This window comes from Somniosus microcephalus, unplaced genomic scaffold (assembly GCF_052327205.1).
Source record: "Somniosus microcephalus isolate GS21.2 unplaced genomic scaffold, FLI_Smic_1.0 unresolved_chr1, whole genome shotgun sequence".
In the NCBI taxonomy this organism is placed as follows: Eukaryota; Metazoa; Chordata; class Chondrichthyes; order Squaliformes; family Somniosidae; genus Somniosus; species Somniosus microcephalus.
The window spans coordinates 87,099,004-87,118,744 of NW_028225179.1; the positions used below are offsets into that span (position 1 = coordinate 87,099,004).

At 53.7% G+C, this 19,741-nt stretch overlaps 1 protein-coding gene across 1 annotated transcript in view; it reads left to right on the forward strand.

Moving 5' to 3' along the window:
• LOC147095562 (zinc-alpha-2-glycoprotein-like) overlaps positions 1–19,741 on the forward strand; it is a 199,461-nt gene that overhangs the window by 146,153 nt on the left and 33,567 nt on the right. Inside the window, exons 3-4 of the mRNA XM_085974691.1 lie at positions 3,501–3,770; positions 18,722–18,997. Coding sequence (XP_085830817.1) covers positions 3,501–3,770; positions 18,722–18,997 — 546 coding nt within the window. The remainder of the gene's footprint in view (positions 1–3,500; positions 3,771–18,721; positions 18,998–19,741) is intronic.

Sequence of the window (19,741 nt, forward strand, 5' to 3'; positions counted from 1 at the left end):
CCGCACTGTGCCACTCATTGCCAGTCCCTGTACACCGTCCCTCGCTGGGACCTCCCGCTCTGTGCCCCCATTGCCAGTGTCTGTACACCGTCCCTCGCTGGGACATCCCGCACTGTGCCCCCCATTGAAAGTCGCTGTACACCGTCCCTCGCTGGCACCTCCCGCACTGTGCTCCTCATTGCCTCTCTCTGTACACCATCCCTCGCTGGGACCTCCTTCACTGTGCCCCTCATTGCCAGTCTCTGTACAACGTCCCTCGCTGGGACCTCCTTCACTGTGCCCCTCATTGCCAGTCCCTGTACACCGTGCCTCGCTGGGACCTTCCGCACAGTGCCCCTCATTACCACTCTCTGTACACCGTCCCTCGCTGGGACCTCCCGCACTATGCCCCTCATTGCCACTCTCTGTACACCGTCCCTCGCTGGGACCTCCCGCACTGTGCCCCTCATTGCCAGTCACTGTACACCGTCCCTCGCTGGGACCTTCCGCACTGTGCCCCTCATTACCACTCTCTGTACACCGTCCCTCACTGGGACCTCCTGCACTGTGCCCCTCATTGTCACTCCCTGTACACCATCCCACGCTGGGACCTCCCGCACTGTGCCCCTCATTGCCACTCCCTGTACACTGTCCCTCGCTGGGACCTCCCGCTCTGTGCCCCTCATTACTAGTCTTTTTACACCGTCCCACGCTGGGACCTCCCGCACTGTGCCCCTCATTGCCAGTCCCTGTACACCGTGCCTCGCTGGGACCTCCCGCACTGTGCCCCTCATTCCCTGTCTCTGTACACTGTCCCTCGCTGAGACCTCCCACACTGTGCCCCTCATTGCCACTCTCTGTACACCGTCCCTCGCTGGGACCTCTCGAACTGTGCCCCCCATTGCCAGTCGCTGTACACCGTCCCTCGCTGGCACCTCCCGCACTATGCTCCTCATTGCCACTCCCTGTACACCGTCCATCGCTCGGAACTCCCGCACTATGACCCTCATTGCCAGTCCCTGTACACCGTCCCTCGCTGGGACCTCCCGCACTGTGACCCTCATTGTCACTCTCTGTACACCGTCCCTCGCTGGGACCTCCCGCACTGTGCCCCTCATTGCCAGTCTCTGTAAACCGTCCCTAGCTGGGACCTCCCGCACTGTGACCCTCATTGTCACTCTCTGTACACCGGCCCTCGCTGGGACCTCCTGCACTGTGCCCCTCATTGCCAGTCTCTGTGCACCGTCCCTCGCTGGGACCTCCCGAACTGTGCCCCTCATTGCCACTCCCACTACACCGTCCCGCATTGGAAACTCCCGCACTGTGCCCCTCATTCCCACTCTCTGTACACCGTCCCTCGCAGGGACCTCCCACACGGTGCCCCTCATTACCAGTCTTTTTACACCGTCCCACGCTGGGATCTCTCGCACTGTGCCCCTCATTGCCAGTCTCTGTACACCGTCCCTCACTGGGACAACCAGCACTGTGCCCCCCATTGCCAGTCGCTGTACTCCATCCCTCGCTGGCACCTCCCGCACTGTGCTCCTCATTCCCAGTCTCTGTACACCGTCCCTCGCTGGGACATCCCGCACTGTGACCCCCATTGCCAGTCGCTGTACACCATCCCTCGCTGGCACCTCCCGCACTGTGCTCCTCATTGCCACTCTCTGTACATCGTCCCCAGCTGGGACCTCCCGCACTGTGCCCCTTATTTGCCAGTCCCGGTACACCGTCCCTCGCTGGGACCTCCCGCACTGTGCCACTCATTGCCAGTCCCTGTACACCGTCCCTCACTGGGACTTCCCGCACTGTGCCCCCCATTGCCAGTGTCTGTACACTGTCCCTCCCTGGGACCTCCCGCACTTTGCCCCCCATTGCCAGTCTCTGTACACTGTCCCTCGCTGGGACCTCCCGCACTGTGCCCCTCATTGCCAGTCTCTGTACACCGTCTCTCACTGGGACCTCCCGCACTGTGACCCTCATTGCCAGTCCCTGTACACCGTCCCTCGCTGGGACCTCCCGCACTGAGCCCCTCATTGCCACTCTCTGTACACCGTCCCTCACTGGAACCTCCTGCACCGTGCCCCTCATTGCCAGTCGCTGTACACCGTCCCTCACTGGGACCTCCCGCACTGTGCCCCTCATTCTCACTCTCTGTACACCGTCCCTCGCTGGGACCTCCCGCACTATGCCCCTCATTCTCACTCTCTGTACACCGTCCCTCGCTGGGACCTCCCGCACTGTGCCCCTCGTTGCCAGTCTTTTTACACCGTCCCTCGCTGGCACCTCCCGCACTGTGCCCCTCATTGTCACTCTCTGTACACCGTCCCTCGCTGGGACCTCCCGCACTGTGCCCCTCATTACCAGTCTTTTTACACTGTCCCTCACTGGGACCTCTCGCACTGTGCCCCTCATTGCCAGTCTCTGTACACCGTCCCTCGCTGGGACATCCCGCACACTGCCGCTCATTACCAGTCTCTGTACACTGTCCCTCGCTCGGAACACCCGCACTGTGACCCTCATTGCCACTCCCTGTACACCGTCCCTCACTGGGACCTCCCGCACCGTGCCCCTCATTGCCAGTCTCTGTGCACCGTCCCTCGCTGGGACCTCCCGAACTGTGCCCCTCATTGCCACTCCCACTACACCGTCCCTCGTTGGGAACGCCCGCTCTGTGCCCCTCATTCCCACTCTCTGTACACCGTCCCTCGCTGGGACCTCCTGCACTGTGCCCCTCATTACCAGTCATTTTACACCGTCCCACGCTGGGATCTCTCGCACTGTGCCCCTCATTGCCAGTCTCTGTACACCGTCCCTCGCTGGGACCTCCCGCTCTGTGCCCCCCATTGCCACTCTCTGTACACCGTCCCTCACTGGGACAACCAGCACTGTGCCCCCCATTGCCAGTCGCTGTACACCATCCCTCGCTGGCACCTCCCGCACTGTTTTCCTCATTCCCAGTCTCTGTACACCGTCCCTCGCTGGGACATCCCGCACTGTGCCCCCCATTGCCAGTCGCTGTACACCGTCCCTCGCTGGCACCTCCCGCACTGTGCTCCTCATTGCCACTCTCTGTACATCGTCCCTCGCTGGGACCTCCCGCACTGTGTCCCTCATTGCCACTCTCTGTACACCGTCTCTCGCTGGGACCTCCCGCACTCTGCCCCTCATTGCCAGTCACTATACACCGTCCCTCGCTGGACCTCCCGCACTGTGCCCCTCATTGCCACTCTCTGTACACCGTCTCTCGCTGGGACCTCCCGCACTGTGCCCCTCATTGCCACTCTCTGTACACCGTCTCTCGCTGGGACCTCCCGCACTCTGCCCCTCATTGCCAGTCACTGTACACCGTCCCTCGCTGGGACCTCCCGCACTGTGCCCCTCATTGCCACTCTCTTTACACCGTCTCTTGCTGGGACCTTGCACTTACTCATTTAGAGGTTTTCTGGGGGTTCTACCTGGCGGGAGATAAATGGATATATCTGCCAATAACCCCTGGCTGACGTGTTGATCATTTCCAGATATTGACTACTTCCAGGGGCTGTGGGGCTGCACACTGTACGACAACAAGGGCGCCAGCTGGTTTTTGAAGTTGCATGGTGATTTTGGAGAGGTTGAATGTGACTTGAACACACTGCGTTGCACTGCAACAGGAGCCCTTGCATTACTGCAGGGTGAATTTGACCGAATCCTCGCCAGGAAAAGCACTTTTATCCAGTCACTGGTCTCCAACTGTACTCAACATTTGCAGAAACTACTTCTCGTTGGCAAACCAGCGCTGGAAAGAAAAGGTAAGTGATAAATCTGATCAGGATGGCGGCTGTGACCTGGGTCTGGATAAACTATCCCTCCTCGTCCTTCTCGACCTGTCTGCAGCCTTTGACACCGTTGACCACTCCATCCTACTCCAGCGCCTCTCCACCATCGTCCAGCTGGGTGGGACTGCACTCGCCTGGTTCCATTCTTATCTATCTAATCGTAGCCATAGAATCACCTGCAACGGCTTCTCTTCCCGCTCCCACATCGTTACCTCTGGTGTCCCCCAAAGATCTATCCTTGGCCCCCTCCTATTTCTCGTCTACATGTTGCCCCTTGGTGACATCATCAAAAACACAGCACCAGTTTCCACATGTACGCTGATGACACCCAGCTCTACCTCACCACCAGTTCTGTCGCCCCCTCCACAGTCTCTAAATTGTCAATGCTTGTCCGACATACAGTTCTGGATGAGCAGAAATTTTTTCCAATTAAATATTGTGAAAACTGAAGTCATTGTTTTCGGTTCCCGCCACAAACTCCGTTCCCTAGCCATTGACTCCATCCCTCTCCCTAACATCTGTCTGAGGCTGAACCACACTGTTCGCAACCTTGGTGTCATATTTGATCCCGAGATGTGCTTCTGACCACATATCCATGGCATAACTAAGACCGTCTATTTCCACCTCCATAACATCGCCTGCCTCAGCTCAGCCGCTACTGAAACCCTCATCCTTGCCTTTGTTACCTCTATTCTTGACTATTCCAATGCACTCCTGGCTGGCCTCCCACTTTCCACCCTGCATAAACTTGAGGTCATCCAAACCTCGGCTGCCCGTGTCCTAACTCGCACCAAGTCCCGTTCACCCATCACCCCTGTGCTCGCTGACCTACATTGGCTCCCGGTTAAGCAACGCCTCGATTTCAAAATTCTCATCCTTGTTTTCAGATCCCTCCATGGCCTCGCCGCTCCCTATCTCTGTAATCTCCTCCAGCCCCACAACCCCCCGAGATATCTGCACTCCTCTAATTCTGCCCTCTTGAACATCCCTGATTATAATTGCTCCACCATTGGTGGCCGTGCCTTCTGTTGCCTCGGCCCTAAGCTCTGGAATTCCCTGCCTAAATCTGTCCAACTCGCTATCTCTTTTTCCTCCTTTAAGATGCTCCTTAAAACCTGCCTCTTTGACCAAACTTTTGGTCATCCACCCTAATTTACCCTTATGTGGCTCACTGTCAATTTTTTGTGTTACAATACACCTGTGAAGCACCTTGGGATGTTTTACTATGATAAAGGCGCTATATAAATATAAGTTGCTGTTCTTTGGTGAGTGCAATCTCGGTGTGACGGTGAGTGCGATCTCGGTGTGACGGTGAGTGCGATCTAGGTGTGACGGTGAGTGCGATCTCGGTGTGACGGTGAGTGCGATCTCGATGTGACGGTGAGTGCGATCTCGATGTGACGGTGAGTGCGATCTCGGTGTGACGGTGAGTGCGATCTCGGTGTGACGGTGAGTGCGATCTCGGTGTGACGGTGAGTGCGATCTCGGTGTGACGGTGAGGGCGATCTCGGTGTGACGGTGAGTGCGATCTCGGTGTGACGGTGAGTGCGATCGCGGTGTGACGGTGAGTGCGATCTCGATGTGACGGTGAGTGCGATCTCGGTGTGACGGTGAGTGCGATCTCGATGTGAAGGTGAGTGCGATCTCAGTGTGACGGTGAGTGCGATCTCGATGTGACGGTGAGTGTGTTCTCGATGTGACGGTGAGTGCGATCTCGATGTGACGGTGAGTGCGATCTCGATGTGACGTTGAGTGCGATCTCGATGTGACGGTGAGTGCGATCTCGATGTGACGGTGAGTGCGATCTCGATGTGACGGTGAGTGCGATCTCGATGTGACGGTGAGTGCGATCTCGATGTGACGGTGAGTGAGATCTCGATGTGACGGTGAGTGCGATCTCGTTGTGACGGTGAGTGCGATCTCGATGTGACGGTGAGTGTGTTCTCGATGTGACGGTGAATGTGTTCTCGATGTGAAGGTGATTGCGATCTCGATGTGATGGTGAGTGCGATCTCGATGTGATGGTGAGTGCGATCTCGATGTGACGGTGAGTGCGATCTCGATGTGATGGTGAGTGTGTTCACGATATGACGGTGAGTGTGATCTCGGTGTGACGGTGAGTGCGATCTCGAAGTGACGGTGAGTGCGATCTCGATGTGACGGTGAGTGCGATCTCGATGTGAAGGGATCTCGATGTGACGGTGAGTGCGATCTCGATGTGACGGTGAGTGCGATCTCGATGTGACGGGATCTCGATGTGACAGTGAGTGTGATCTCGATGTGACAGAGAGTGTGATCTCGATGTGACAGTGAGTGCGATCTCGATGTGACGGTGAATGTGTTCTCGATGTGACGGTGAGTGTGATCTCGATGTGACAGTGAGTGTGTTCTCGATGTGACAGAGAGTGTGATCTCGATGTGACGGTGAGTGCGATCTCGATGTGACGGTGAATGTGTTCTCGATGTGACGGTGAGTGTGATCTCGATGTGACAGTGAGTGTGTTCTCGATGTGACGGTGAGTGTGTTCTCGATGTGACGGTGAGTGTGATCTCGATGTGACGGTGAGTGCGATCTCGATGTGACGGTGATTCTGATCTCAGTGTGACGGTGAGTGCGATCTCGATGTGACGGTGAGTGCGATCTCGATGTGACGGTGAGTGCGATCTCGATGTGACGGTGAGTGCGATCTTGATGTGGCGGTGAGTGTGACCTTGATGTGATGGTGAGTGTGATCTCGATGTGACGGTGAGTGCGATCTCGATGTGACGGTGATTCTGATCTCGATGTGACGGTGATTCTGATGTCGATGTGACGGTGAGTGTGATCCCGATGCGACAGTGAGTGTGATCTCGATGTGACGGTGATTCTGATCTCGGTGTGAAGGTGAGTGCGATCTCGATGTGACGGTGATTCTGATCTCGATGTGATCGTGAGTGTGATCTCGATATGATGGTGATTGTGATCTCGATGTGAGGGTGAGTGCGATCTCGATGTGACGGTGAGTGCGATCTCGATGTGACGGTGAGTGCGATCTCGATGTGACGGTGAGTGCGATCTCGATGTGACGGTGAGTGCGATCTCGATGTGACGGTGAGTGCGATCTCGATGTGACGGTGAGTGTGATCTCCATGTGATGGTGAGTGTGATCTCGATGTGAAGGTGAGTGCGATCTCGATGTGACGGTGAGTGTGATCTCGATGTGACGGTGAGTGCGATCTCGATGTGACGGTGAGTGCGATCTCGATGTGACGGTGAGTGCGATCTCGGTGTGACGGTGAGTGCGATCTCGATGTGACGGTGAGTGCGATCTCGATGTGACGGTGAGTGCGATCTCGATGTGACGGTGAGTGTGATCTCGATGTGACGGGATCTCGATGTGATGGTGAGTGCGATCTCGATGTGATGGTGAGTGCGATCTCGATGTGACGGGATCTCGATGTGACGGTGAGTGTGATCTCGATGTGATGGTGAGTGTGATCTCGATGTGAAGGTGAGTGCGATCTCGATGTGACGGTGATTCTGATCTCAGTGTGACGGTGAGTGCGATCTCGATGTGATGGTGAGTGCGATCTCGATGTGACGGTGAGTGCGATCTCGATGTGACGGGATCTCGATGTGACGGTGAGTGTGATCTCGATGTGACGGTGAGTGTGATCTCGATGTGACAGTGAGTGCGATCTCGATGTGACGGTGAGTGTGATCTCGATGTGACGGTGAGTGTGATCTCGATGTGACGGTGAGTGTGATCTCGATGTGACAGTGAGTGTGTTCTCGATGTGACGGTGAGTGTGATCTCGGTGTGACGGTGAGTGTGACCTCGATGTGACGGTGAGTGTGATCTCAATGTGACGGTGAGTGTGACCTCGATGTGACGGTGAGTGTGACCTCGATGTGACGGTGAGTGCGATCTCGATGTGACGGTGAGTGCGATCTCGATGTGACAGTGAATGTGTTCTCGATGTGACGGTGAGTGCGATCTCGATGTGACGGTGAGTGTGTTCTCGATGTGACGGTGAGCGTGACCTCGATGTGACGGTGAGTGCGATCTCGATGTGACGGTGAGTGCGATCTCGATGTGACAGTGAATGTGTTCTCGATGTGACGGTGAGTGCGATCTCGATGTGACGGTGAGTGCGATCTCGATGTGACGGTGAGTGTGTTCTCGATGTGACGGTGAGTGTGTTCTCGATGTGACGGTGAGTGTGACCTCGATGTGACGGTGAGTGTGATCTCAATGTGACGGTGAGTGCGATCTCGATGTGACAGTGAGTGTGTTCTCGATGTGACGGTGAGTGTGTTCTCGATGTGACGGTGAGTGTGACCTCGATGTGACGGTGAGTGTGATCTCAATGTGACGGTGAGTGCGATCTCGATGTGACGGTGATTCTGATCTCGGTGTGACGGTGAGTGCGATCTCGATGTGACGGTGCGTGCGATCTCGATATGACGGTGAGTGCGATCTTGATGTGACGGTGAGTGCGATCTCGATGTGACGGTGAGTGTGACCTTGATGTGACGGTGAGTGTGTTCTCGATGTGACGGTGAGTGCGATCTTGATGTGACGGTGAGTGCGATCTTGATGTGACGGTGAGTGTGATCTCGATGTGACGGTGAGTGTGATCTCGATGTGACGGTGAGTGCGATCTCGATGTGAATGTGAGTGTGATCTCGATGTGACGGTGAGTGTGATCTCGATGTGACGGTGAGTGTGATCTCGATGTGACGGTGAGTGTGATCTCGATGTGACGGTGAGTGCGATCTCGATGTGACGGTGATTCTGATCTCGGTGTGACGGTGAGTGTGTTCTCGATGTGACGGTGAGTGTGATCTCGATTTGACGGTGAGTGCGATCTCGATGTGACGGTGAGTGTGATCTCGATGTGATGGTGAGTGCGATCTCGATGTGACGGTGAGTGCGATCTCGATGTGACGGTGAGTGTGTTCACGATGTGACGGTGAGTGCGATCTCGGTGTGACGGTGAGTGCGATCTCGATGTGACGGTGAGTGCGATCTCGATGTGACGGTGAGTGCGGTCTCGATGTGACGGTGAGTGCGATCTCGATGTGACGGTGAGTGCCATCTCGATGTGATGGTGAGTGTGATCTCGATGTGAAGGGATCTCGATGTGATGGTGAGTGCGATCTCGATGTGACGGTGAGTGCGATCTCGATGTGACGGGATCTCGATGTGACGGTGAGTGTGATCTCGATGTGACAGAGAGTGTGATCTCGATGTGACGGTGAATGTGTTCTCGATGTGACGGTGAGTGTGATCTCGATGTGACAGTGAGTGTGATCTCGATGTGACGGTGAATGTGTTCTCGATGTGACGGTGAGTGTGATCTCGATGTGACAGTGAGTGTGATCTCGATGTGACGGTGAATGTGTTCTCGATGTGACGGTGAGTGTGATCTCGATGTGACGGTGAGTGCGATCTCGATGTGACAGTGAGTGTGATCTCGATGTGACGGTGAATGTGTTCTCGATGTGACGGTGAGTGTGATCTCGATGTGACGGTGAGTGTGATCTCGATGTGACAGTGAGTGTGATCTCGATGTGACGGTGAATGTGTTCTCGATGTGACGGTGAGTGTGATCTCGATGTGACGGTGAGTGCGATCTCGATGTGACAGTGAGTGTGATCTCGATGTGACGGTGAGTGCGATCTCGATGTGACAGTGAGTGTGATCTCGATGTGACGGTGAATGTGTTCTCGATGTGACGGTGAGTGTGATCTCGATGTGACGGTGAGTGCGATCTCGATGTGACAGTGAGTGTGATCTCGATGTGACGGTGAATGTGTTCTCGATGTGACGGTGAGTGTGATCTCGATGTGACGGTGAGTGTGATCTCGATGTGACAGTGAGTGTGATCTCGATGTGACGGTGAATGTGTTCTCGATGTGACGGTGAATGTGTTCTCGATGTGACGGTGAGTGTGATCTCGATGTGACAGAGAGTGTGATCTCGATGTGACGGTGAATGTGTTCTCGATGTGACGGTGAGTGTGATCTCGATGTGACAGTGAGTGTGATCTCGATGTGACGGTGAATGTGTTCTCGATGTGACGGTGAGTGTGATCTCGATGTGACGGTGAGTGCGATCTCGATGTGACGGTGATTCTGATCTCGGTGTGACGGTGAGTGCGATCTCGATGTGACGGTGAGTGCGACCTCGATGTGACGGTGAGTGCGATCTCGATGTGACGGTGAGTGCGATCTTGATGTGGCGGTGAGTGCGATCTCGATGTGACGGTGAGTGTGACCTTGATGTGATGGTGAGTGTGATCTCGATGTGACGGTGAGTGTGATCTCGATGTGACGGTGAGTGTGATCTCGATGTGACGGTGAGTGTGATCTCGATGTGACGGTGATTCTGATCTCGATGTGACGGTGAGTGCGATCTCGATGTGACGGTGATTCTGATCTCGATGTGACGGTGAGTGTGATCTCAATGTGACGGTGATTCTGATCTCGATGTGACGGTGAGTGCGATCTCGATGTGACGGTGATTCTGATGTCGATGTGACGGTGAGTGTGATGTCGATGTGACGGTGATTCTGATCTCGGTGTGAAGGTGAGTGCGATCTCGATGTGACGGTGATTCTGATCTCGGTGTGAAGGTGAGTGTGATCTCGATATGATGGTGATTGTGATCTCGATGTGACGGTGAGTGTGATCTCGATGTGACGGTGATTCTGATCTCGGTGTGAAGGTGAGTGCGATCTCGATGTGACGGTGATTCTGATCTCGATGTGATGGTGAGTGTGATCTCGATATGATGGTGATTGTGATCTCGATGTGACGGTGAGTGTGATCTCGATGTGACGGTGATTCTGATCTCGGTGTGAAGGTGAGTGCGATCTCGATGTGACGGTGATTCTGATCTCGATGTGATGGTGAGTGTGATCTCGATTTGACGGTGAGTGCGATCTCGATGTGACGGTGAGTGTGATCTCGATGTGAGGGTGAGTGCGATCTCGATGTGACGGTGAGTGCGATCTCGATGTGACGGTGAGTGCGATCTCGATGTGACGGTGAGTGCGATCTCGATGTGACGGTGAGTGCGATCTTGATGTGGCGGTGAGTGTGATCTCGATGTGACGGTGAGTGCGATCTCGATGTGACGGTGATTCTGATCTCGATGTGACGGTGATTCTGATGTCGATGTGACGGTGAGTGTGATCCCGATGCGACAGTGAGTGTGATCTCGATGTGACGGTGATTCTGATCTCGGTGTGAAGGTGAGTGCGATCTCGATGTGACGGTGATTCTGATCTCGATGTGATGGTGAGTGTGATCTCGATATGATGGTGATTGTGATCTCGATGTGACGGTGAGTGCGATCTCCATGTGATGGTGAGTGTGATCTCGATGTGATGGTGAGTGTGATCTCGATGTGACGGTGAGTGTGATCTCCATGTGATGGTGAGTGCGATCTCGATGTGACGGTGAGTGCGATCTCGATGTGACGGTGAGTGCGATCTCGATGTGACGGTGAGTGCGATCTCGATGTGACGGTGAGTGCGATCTCGATGTGACGGTGAGTGCGATCTCGATGTGACGGTGAGTGTGATCTCCATGTGATGGTGAGTGTGATCTCGATGTGACGGTGAGTGCGATCTCGATGTGACGTTGAGTGCGATCTCGGTGTGACGGTGAGTGCGATCTCGATGTGACGGTGAGTGCGATCTCGATGTGACGGTGAGTGCGATCTCGATGTGACGGTGAGTGTGATCTCGATGTGACGGGATCTCGATGTGATGGTGAGTGCGATCTCGATGTGACGGTGAGTGCGATCTCGATGTGACGGGATCTCGATGTGACGGTGAGTGTGATCTCGATGTGACGGTGAGTGTGATCTCGATGTGACGGTGAGTGTGATCTCGATGTGACAGTGAGTGCGATCTCGATGTGACGGTGAATGTGTTCTCGATGTGACGGTGAGTGCGATCTCGATGTGACGGTGAGTGTGTTCTCGATGTGACGGTGAGTGCGATCTCGATGTGACGGTAAGTGTGATCTCGATGTGACAGTGAGTGTGTTCTCGATGTGACGGTGAGTGCGATCTCGGTGTGACGGTGAGTGTGACCTCGATGTGACGGTGAGTGTGATCTCAATGTGACGGTGAGTGCGATCTCGATGTGACGGTGATTCTGATCTCGGTGTGACGGTGATTCTGATCTCGATGTGACAGTGAGTGTGTTCTCGATGTGACGGTGAGTGTGTTCTCGATGTGACGGTGAGTGTGACCTCGATGTGACGGTGAGTGTGATCTCAATGTGACGGTGAGTGCGATCTCGATGTGACGGTGATTCTGATCTCGGTGTGACGGTGAGTGCGATCTCGATGTGAGGGTGAGTGCGATCTCGATGTGACGGTGAGTGTGATCTCGATGTGACGGTGAGTGCGATCTCGATGTGACGGTGAGTGTGATCTCGATGTGGCGGTGAGTGCGATCTCGATGTGACGGTGAGTGCGATCTTGATGTGGCGGTGAGTGTGATCTCGATGTGACGGTGAGTGCGATCTCGATGTGACGGTGATTCTGATCTCGATGTGACGGTGATTCTGATGTCGATGTGACGGTGAGTGTGATCCCGATGCGACAGTGAGTGTGATCTCGATGTGACGGTGATTCTGATCTCGGTGTGAAGGTGAGTGCGATCTCGATGTGACGGTGATTCTGATCTCGATGTGATGGTGAGTGTGATCTCGATATGATGGTGATTGTGATCTCGATGTGAGGGTGAGTGCGATCTCGATGTGACGGTGAGTGCGATCTCGATGTGACGGTGAGTGCGATCTCGATGTGACGGTGAGTGCGATCTCGATGTGACGGTGAGTGCGATCTCGATGTGACGGTGAGTGCGATCTCGATGTGACGGTGAGTGTGATCTCCATGTGATGGTGAGTGTGATCTCGATGTGAAGGTGAGTGCGATCTCGATGTGACGGTGAGTGTGATCTCGATGTGACGGTGAGTGCGATCTCGATGTGACGGTGAGTGCGATCTCGATGTGACGGTGAGTGCGATCTCGGTGTGACGGTGAGTGCGATCTCGATGTGACGGTCAGTGCGATCTCGATGTGACGGTGAGTGCGATCTCGATGTGACGGTGAGTGTGATCTCGATGTGACGGGATCTCGATGTGATGGTGAGTGCGATCTCGATGTGACGGTGAGTGCGATCTCGATGTGACGGGATCTCGATGTGACGGTGAGTGTGATCTCGATGTGACGGTGAGTGTGATCTCGATGTGACGGTGAGTGTGATCTCGATGTGACAGTGAGTGCGATCTCGATGTGACGGTGAATGTGTTCTCGATGTGACGGTGAGTGCGATCTCGATGTGACGGTGAGTGTGTTCTCGATGTGACGGTGAGTGCGATCTCGATGTGACGGTGAGTGTGACCTCGATGTGACGGTGAGTGTGATCTCAATGTGACGGTGAGTGCGATCTCGATGTGACGGTGATTCTGATCTCGGTGTGACGGTGATTCTGATCTCGATGTGACAGTGAGTGTGTTCTCGATGTGACGGTGAGTGTGTTCTCGATGTGACGGTGAGTGTGACCTCGATGTGACGGTGAGTGTGATCTCAATGTGACGGTGAGTGCGATCTCGATGTGACGGTGATTCTGATCTCGGTGTGACGGTGAGTGCGATCTCGATGTGACGGTGCGTGCGATCTCGATATGACGGTGAGTGCGATCTTGATGTGACGGTGAGTGCGATCTCGATGTGACGGTGAGTGCGATCTCGATGTGATGGTGAGTGTGACCTTGATGTGACGGTGAGTGTGTTCTCGATGTGACGGTGAGTGCGATCTTGATGTGACGGTGAGTGTGATCTCGATGTGACGGTGAGTGTGATCTCGATGTGACGGTGAGTGCGATCTCGATGTGAATGTGAGTGTGATCTCGATGTGACGGTGAGTGTGATCTCGATGTGACGGTGAGTGTGATCTCGATGTGACGGTGAGTGTGATCTCGATGTGACGGTGAGTGCGATCTCGATGTGACGGTGATTCTGATCTCGGTGTGACGGTGAGTGTGTTCTCGATGTGACGGTGAGTGCGATCTCGATTTGACGGTGAGTGCGATCTCGATGTGACGGTGAGTGTGATCTCGATGTGATGGTGAGTGCGATCTCGATGTGACGGTGAGTGCGATCTCGATGTGACGGTGAGTGTGTTCACGATGTGACGGTGAGTGCGATCTCGGTGTGACGGTGAGTGCGATCTCGATGTGACGGTGAGTGCGATCTCGATGTGACGGTGAGTGCGATCTCGATGTGACGGTGAGTGCGATCTCGATGTGACGGTGAGTGCGATCTCGATGTGACGGTGAGTGCCATCTCGATGTGATGGTGAGTGTGATCTCGATGTGAAGGGATCTCGATGTGATGGTGAGTGCGATCTCGATGTGACGGTGAGTGCGATCTCGATGTGACGGGATCTCGATGTGACGGTGAGTGTGATCTCGATGTGACAGAGAGTGTGATCTCGATGTGACAGTGAGTGCGATCTCGATGTGACGGTGAATGTGTTCTCGATGTGACGGTGAGTGTGATCTCGATGTGACAGTGAGTGTGTTCTCGATGTGACGGTGAGTGTGTTCTCGATGTGACGGTGAGTGTGATCTCGATGTGACGGTGAGTGCGATCTCGATGTGACGGTGATTCTGATCTCGGTGTGACGGTGAGTGCGATCTCGATGTGACGGTGAGTGCGACCTCGATGTGACGGTGAGTGCGATCTCGATGTGACGGTGAGTGCGATCTTGATGTGGCGGTGAGTGCGATCTCGATGTGACGGTGAGTGTGACCTTGATGTGATGGTGAGTGTGATCTCGATGTGACGGTGAGTGTGATCTCGATGTGACGGTGATTCTGATCTCGATGTGACGGTGAGTGCGATCTCGATGTGACGGTGATTCTGATCTCGATGTGACGGTGATTCTGATGTCGATGTGACGGTGAGTGTGATTCCGATGCGACAGTGAGTGTGATGTCGATGTGACGGTGATTCTGATCTCGGTGTGAAGGTGAGTGCGATCTCGATGTGACGGTGATTCTGATCTCGATGTGATGGTGAGTGTGATCTCGATATGATGGTGATTGTGATCTCGATGTGAGGGTGAGTGTGATCTCGATGTGACGGTGAGTGCGATCTCGATGTGACGGTGAGTGCGATCTCGATGTGACGGTGAGTGCGATCTCGATGTGACGGTGAGTGCGATCTCGATGTGACGGTGAGTGTGATCTCCATGTGATGGTGAGTGTGATCTCGATGTGATGGTGAGTGTGATCTCGATGTGACGGTGAGTGCGATCTCGATGTGACGGTGAGTGCGATCTCGGTGTGACGGTGAGTGCGATCTCGATGTGACGGTGAGTGCGATCTCGATGTGACGGTGAGTGCGATCTCGATGTGACGGTGAGTGCGATCTCGATGTGACGGTGAGTGTGATCTCGATGTGACGGGATCTCGATGTGATGGTGAGTGCGATCTCGATGTGACGGTGAGTGCGATCTCGATGTGACGGGATCTCGATGTGACGGTGAGTGTGATCTCGATGTGATGGTGAGTGTGATCTCGATGTGACAGTGAGTGTGATCTTGATGTGACGGTGAGTGTGATCTCGATGTGACGGTGAGTGTGATCTCGATGTGACGGTGAGTGCGATTTCGATGTGACAGTGATTCTGATCTCGGTGTGATGGTGAGTGTGATCTCGATGTGATGGTGAGTGCCATCTCGATGTGACGGTGAATGTGTTCTCGATGTGACGGTGAGTTCGATCTCGATGTGACGGTGAGTGTGGTCTCGATGTGACGGTGAGTGCGATCTTGATGTGACGGTGAGTGTGTTCTCGATGTGACGGTGAGTGTGATCTCGATGTGACGGTGAGTGTGATCTCGATGTGACGGTGAGTGTGATCTCGATGTGACGGTGAGTGTGATCTCGATGTGATGATGAGTGCGATCTCGATGTGACGGTGATTCTGATCTCGGTGTGACGGTGAGTGTGATCTCGATGTGACGGTGAGTGTGTTCTCGATGTGACAGTGAGTGTGATCCCGATGTGATGGTGAGTGTGATCTCGATGTGACGGTGACTGTGATCTCGATGTGATGGTGATTCTGATCTCGATGTGACGGTGAGTGTGATCTCGATGTGACGGTGATTCTGATGTCGATGTGATGGTGAGTGTGATCCCGATGCGACGGTGAGTGTGATCTCGATGTGACGGTGAGTGTGATCCCGATGTGACAGTGAGTGTGATCTCAATGTGACGGTGATTCTGATCTCGATGTGACGGTGAGTGTGATCTCGATGTGACGGTGAGTGTGATCTCAATGTGACGGTGATTCTGATCTCGATGTGACGGTGAGTGTGATCTCGATGTGACGGTGAGTGTGCTCTCGATGTGATGGTGAGTGTGATCTCGATGTGACGGTGAGTGTGATCTCGATGTGACGGTGAGTGTGATCTCAATGTGACGGTGATTCTGATCTCGATGTGACGGTCAGTGTGATCTCGATGTGACGGTGATTCTGATCTCGATGTGACGGTGAGTGCGATCTCGATGTGACGGTGATTCTGATCTCGATGTGACGGTGATTCTGATGTCGATGTGACGGTGAGTGTGATCTCGATGTGACGGTGATTCTGATCTCGATGTGACGGTGAGTGCGATCTCGATGTGACGGTGATTCTGATCTCGATGTGACGGTGATTCTGGTCTCAATGTGACGGTGAGTGTGATCCCAATGTGACGGTGAGTGTGATCTCGATGTGACGGTGAGTGTGATCTCGATGTGACTGTGAGTGTGATCTCGATGTGACGGTGAGTGTAATCTCAATGTGACGGTGATTCTGATCTCGATGTGACGGTGAGCGCGATCTCGATGTGACGGTGATTCTGATCTCGATGTGACGGTGAGTGTGATCTCAATGTGATGGTGATTCTGATCTCGATGTGACGGTGAGTGTGATCTCGATGTGACGGTGATTCTGTTCTCGATGTGACGGTGATTCTGATCTCGATGTGACGGTGAGCGCGATCTCGATGTGACGGTGATTCTGATCTCGATGTGACGGTGAGTGTGATCTCAATGTGATGGTGATTCTGATCTCGATGTGACGGTGAGTGCGATCTCGATGTGACGGTGAATGTGATCTCGATGTGACGGTGAGTGTGATCTCGATGTGATGGTGAGTGTGATCTCGATGTGACGGTGAGTGTGATCTCGATGTGACGGTGAGTGTGATCTCAATGTGACGGTGATTCTGATCTCGATGTGACGGTGAGTGTGATCTCGATGTGACGGCGATTCTGATCTCGATGTGACGGTGAGTGTGGTCTCGATGTGACGGTGATTCTGATCTCGATGTGACGGTGAGTGCGATCCCGATGTGACGGTGATTCTGATATCGATGAGACGGTGAGTGCGATCTCGATGTGACGGTGATTCTGATCTCGATGTGACGGTGAGTGTGATCCCGATGTGACGGTGAGTGTGATCTCGATGTGACGGTGATTCTGATCTCGATGTGACGGTGATTCTGATCTCGATGTGACTGTGAGTGTGATCTCGATGTGACGGTGAGTGTGATCCCGATGTGACGGTGAGTGTAATCTCAATGTGACGGTGATTCTGATCTCGATGTGACGGTGAGCGCGATCTCGATCTGACGGTGATTCTGATCTCGATGTGACGGTGAGTGCGATCTCGATGTGATGGTGAGTGTAATCTCAATGTGACGGTGATTCTGATCTCGATGTGACGGTGATTCTGATCTCGATGTGACGGTGAGTGCGATCTCGATGTGATGGTGAGTGTGATCTCAATGTGACGGTGAGTGTGATCTCGATGTGATGGTGATTCTGATCTCAATGTGACGGTGAGTGTGATCTCGATGTGATGGTGATTCTGATCTCGATGTGACGGTGATTCTGATCTCGATGTGACGGTGAGCGCGATCTCGATGTGACGGTGATTCTGATCTCGATGTGACGGTGAGTGCGATCTCGATGTGACGGTGATTCTGATCTCGATGTGACGGTGAGTGCGATCTCGATGTGACGGTGATTCTGATCTCGATGTGACGGTGAGTGTGAGCTCGATGTGACGGTGATTCTGATCTCGATGTGATGGTGAGTGTGATCTCGATGTGACGGTGAGTGTGAGCTCGATGTGACGGTGATTCTGATCTCGATGTGATGGTGAGTGTGATCTCGATGTGACGGTGAGTGTAATCTCAATGTGACGGTGATTCTGATCTCGATGTGACGGTGAGCGCGATGTCGATGTGATGGTGATTCTGATCTCGATGTGACGGTGAGTGTGATCTCGATGTGACGGTGATTCTGATCTCGATGTGACGGTGAGCGCGATCTCAATGTGACGGTGATTCTGATCTCGATGTGACGGTGATTCTGATCTCGATGTGACGGTAAGCGCGATCTCGATGTGACGGTGATTCTGATCTCGATGTGACGGTGATTCTGATCTCGATGTGACGGTGAGTGCGATCTCGATGTGATGGTGAGTGTGATCTCAATGTGACGGTGAGTGTGATCTCGATGTGACGGTGATTCTGATCTCGATGTGACGGTGATTCTGATCTCGATGTGACGGTGAGCGCGATCTCGATGTGACGGTGATTCTGATCTCGATGTGACGGTGAGTGCGATCTCGATGTGACGGTGATTCTGATCTCGATGTGACGGTGAGTGCGATCTCGATGTGACGGTGATTCTGATCTCGATGTGACGGTGAGTGCGATCACGATGTGACGGTGATTCTGATCTCGATGTGATGGTGAGTGTGATCTCGATGTGACGGTGATTCTGATCTCGATGTGACGGTGAGTGTCTACTCCAAGTTATGGAATCAGTGATGTGATTCTCAGTTCTCCCTCAGTTGCTCCAAAAGTGCTGGTTTTCAAAAGGCACTCCACTGGTGAGGAGCACCTGAGCCTCTTGTGCCTCATCACTGCCTTCTACCCTCGCACCATCAATGCCACCTGGCTGAGGAATGGAGAGGCTGTGTCGGATGGCTCTGTCGCGACGGTTCTACCAAACCACAATGAGACGTACAGGATGGAAATCCTCATTGACATCAAGGACAGTGACCCAGAGAGCTACTCCTGTCAGGTTCAACACAGCAGCCTGTCGGAGACACTGACTGTGAGCTCGGGTAAGTCGCGACTCAGAGAATGGTACAGCACTGAAGTAGGCCTTTTGTGCCGACTCTTTGAAAGAGCTATCCAATTAGTCCCACTCCCCCACTCTTTACCCATACCCCTGCAAATGTCTCCTTTAAAAATATATCCAATTCCCTTTAACTTGTACTTCTTGCAATTTAATATACTGTATTCGCTGCTCCCGATGCGGTCTCCTCTACATTGGGGAGACCAAAAACAGATTGGGCGACCGCTTTGTGGAACACCTCCGTTCAGTCCGTAAGGGTGACCCTGAGCTTCCAGTCACCTGTCACTTTAATTCTCGCTTCACTCCCACTCTGATCTCTCTGTCCTCGGCCTCCTACAATGTTCCAATGAAGCTCAACGGAAGCTCGAGGAACAGCACCTCATCTTTCGATTCGGCACTTTACAGCCGTCTGGACTCAACATCGAGTTCAACAATTTCAGACTATAACCTCTGCCCCTATTTTTCCAGAGGGCAGCGGTTGATGATTCTGCCGTTGCCATTTACACCTCCTCTAGACCCATCCTTTGTTTCTGTACTTGTCCCATTCCCATCTCCTCTTGCCTCGCACCATCATCCCTTTTGTCATTGACTCTCTCCTGCCCTCCGCCCAATCACAGACCTTCCCTATTGTTCTTTCCTCCCCTCCCCCTCTCCCTGCCCCGACACCTGCTTAAAAACCTGTTCCATCTCCAACTTTTTCCAGTTCTGACGAAGGGTCACCGAGCTGAAC